Raw genomic sequence first — 3109 nt, 5'->3', positions numbered from 1 at the left:
TGCGAGCCTGATCTTGGTGAGAAAGGGGTGTGTGTGTCCTCAGTGGTGACAAAGAAGCGTCAGGGGATGAAACTGACCAGGCAGGGGAAGGAGGCACGGGGACAGGCCCATGGAGCAGAGCATCGTGAGGCCAACTGTGAGGCTAGGGTAACAGGATAAATCCAAATTAGTTACAAAAATTGGGGCTGAGGGGTAACTTTTTATACCTTTTTGCATGGAATGAGAAAGAGAAGGGATGTTGGAGTTGTAATGTGGGGATAATAAAAACGCAATTTTTCAGGGATATGCAAGCCTGAAATCTGTTTTTATTGAGGAGAGAAGTCTTCCTTTTTTGCATGGAGTGTGACAGAAATGTTCTCTTGGGGAGATTTGGAAGCAGATATGTATGTATCTATGGTGGGGTACTTGTCATTATTTGGGAAGGTCAAGAATCTTCCTGTCTGGTTATTGAGATATGGAGGAAATTGCTGGAATTGGCCCATTGTTTATTGGCCTGACTGCCTTTTGTTGGTGATGGTCTCAGAGACACCAATATGCTACACATGTTGTCCACCCCCCAAAACCAGTTGCACATCTTGTTAGAAAGCTGGTAGTAGCATCAGTCAGGTATCGGGAGCATAATAGGAGGCCTAGATTTAGTTACTATGGGTCCCCTTTGCTTGGTGTGCTGCTTTTGTAATAAATTTTGGTCTGTGCAGTCAGACTGCAGTACACGCATACAGTGGGACTGATCACCTTTACTTATCTTTTATGTGGAACCAACCAACCCATCCTGATGTTATGTGAATCATTAATATACAGTACATTAAACTGTTTTGAAAGCTGGTCTTTAATTGATATTCCCAGAAAGTACAAAATACATTCATGACACAACAGGTTATTTCCTAAGAGATACAATCAAACCAAGTTATTTGGGAGGTTTTCAAATCATTATGAGAATGCTGGATTTAATGTCATGAAGGTTAGGACCCTAACATCCCACCTTTAAAGCTGTTCAATATAGAAATGTTTTCCCTCCCAGATCTTCATGTAATTATTTTCCTGTGTTATTCCTATAATTTATGCCAATTGGGGTTTATGAACACTTCTGCAATCAACTTTCACTCAGAGTTGCAAGGTAAAACTATGCGAGCATTAACCTAAACCAAATCAGGGCTCTACATATGGTGCACTATAGTTAAACATTAAATAATCCAGAGAATAAAAGTCATATGTCAGCTGTCTCTCTGTAGCAGGGATCTCTGCTAGGTACTGTCTCACAACTTCTGAATTTGTTCTTTCTTCGGTGGAATGTCGATCTTTGAAATTAGGAAATGTCAGGTCTTCTGGAGCCCCTATTAGTCTCAAAAAATAATTGGCATCCTCTTCCAAAGTTTCAAATTTACCGATGAAATCATAGTTAATAATACAAGGGTGACACAATTTGCTGATCTGTTCCCAATGTATGTCCATCCCTATTGGACGATGGGAATCTAACAAATACTGAATGAACTCTTTGAACTGTACTCCTGAGCCTGTTGTCAATGCTTCACCATCTGCATTATGTCTGTATTTCTTAATAATTGACTTCCCAAATACAGGGTGGTAGTAGCTGTTTGGGTGTTCAAACTTATCTCTAAATGCAGATACTAATCTTTCCATGGGATCTCGTACAAATATAACTTTTGTGTATGTCTTTAACCGCATGTGTATTCCTTTTAAATCGTAACTGTCTAGTTTCTTCAAATGCCTTCCATAGTGCACAGTATCATGGGTAATATTATAAGTTGATTTGGCAAGGCCATTGAGTACTAGCAAAACCCTTTTCCAGTTAGAACAGCCTGCCTTAGGCACTTCACAATACAAGAGTTTGTGTTTATCTTCCACATATATTCTGGATACCATGCGCATGAGGTGGATCAGGGGTCTCCTTTCTTTAATGTATTTTTTGCAGAAATTATAAAGGAAAGCTCTTCGTTTCTCCTGAACTTCATCTATGGCTTTCCAGTGGTCATCTTTGATCAAACTCTTGTTCAAAGGGCGCATTACTGGGGATAAATTCACTTGCTTGAACTGTTTAAGAAGCAGTTTGATCTTTTGCTGCTCTTCAGATAATTCAGGAGTCAGGGAGGTAGCTATCTCTAGAAAGGGGTTAGCATTTGCCTGGGAAGACACAGTCTCAGTAAGAACTGCACGTGATCTGTCAAGCTTCTGAGAAGTGATCAACATTTTTGGTGCCCTTTTAGGTTCCTCTGTATAATAGAATTTGATGTCCTGTAAAAAACAGAGACGACATTTAAAATATGGTTACGTATTACATACATTGCTCTCCTTTCTCAGACAGGAAAAAGGCATCAAAGGGTTAAAAGTAATTACTGTTGTATTTCCTGATGTCAAACGTACATCCTAATGGCATAGAAGGTCACTTCAACAAGTGTGACTGTAACTCCAACATCTATAAGAACCTCTTTGCTATTGGAGTTCTATACTGAGAGGAATAATATAGATAAAACTGTACTTCCTTAAAACTGCACCTCTGCTGCTGGTACAGGAGTTATGAGATGGCCCAACCATTCATAATACCAGAAATGTAACACATTGAAATTGCCCAACCAAACTGCCCCTAGTCAAAAGACTATAGCATAGTTGTACCAAATCCATCCAAGCAAGAACACGTACACAACCACACCGTTCCTCCTGCTTATATCCTGAAGAAGAAAAGGCTTGCAACCTTCTGAACAGGTGCCAGCACAGCAGTACTCTTAAGAACTAACACGAGAGATGTAGCATCTGAGTCATTAGTGGGACTAGCATGCTTATTCCTAGGGAGATCATCCTACTGTAGAAAGTCCAGCACAAGAAAATGAAGAGTTTCCTCCTGCTCACAGGAAGAAGACACTGAACCACTAAGTAAGAGCCAATGCATACTACCAACATTTTGCTTCTGTTTATGGTAAACAGTGCACTGCTCATGGAAAATGAGTCATCCAACTAACTCACCAACAGAGATCCTGTCATTCTGTACTCCACTGGTCCGCCTGTCTTGAGGCCGCCTACCTTGCACTGCAGTGTTTTTTCCTGAATAGTAGGTACCTTCCATGTGCTAGGATCAATGTTCCCTCTAAGCTGT

General features: G+C 40.4%; 1 protein-coding gene across 1 annotated transcript; it reads right to left on the bottom strand.

Moving 5' to 3' along the window:
• Nucleotides 1-1036: 1036 nt before the first annotated feature.
• On the bottom strand, nt 1037-2236 carry LOC107124967 (carbohydrate sulfotransferase 9-like). Its single transcript, XM_015428450.1, has one exon. It carries the CDS (start codon nt 2206-2208, stop codon nt 1150-1152), a length of 1059 nt encoding a protein of 352 aa, XP_015283936.1. The 5' UTR covers nt 2209-2236; the 3' UTR covers nt 1037-1149.
• Nucleotides 2237-3109: the final 873 nt, after the last annotated feature.

The sequence above is a fragment of the Gekko japonicus genome, unplaced genomic scaffold (assembly GCF_001447785.1).
Source record: "Gekko japonicus isolate JY-2015 unplaced genomic scaffold, Gekko_japonicus_V1.1 scaffold10648, whole genome shotgun sequence".
Classification (NCBI taxonomy): domain Eukaryota; kingdom Metazoa; phylum Chordata; class Lepidosauria; order Squamata; family Gekkonidae; genus Gekko; species Gekko japonicus.
Note: the sequence above shows the minus strand (reverse complement) of the source record. Positions and strands in the feature narration are given on the sequence as shown.

What these genes read in the sequence shown, in the direction of transcription:
- LOC107124967 (XM_015428450.1), bottom strand. Translation starts at nt 2,208, where the DNA reads ATGTTGATCACTTCTCAGAAGCTTGACAGATCACGTGCAGTTCTTACT.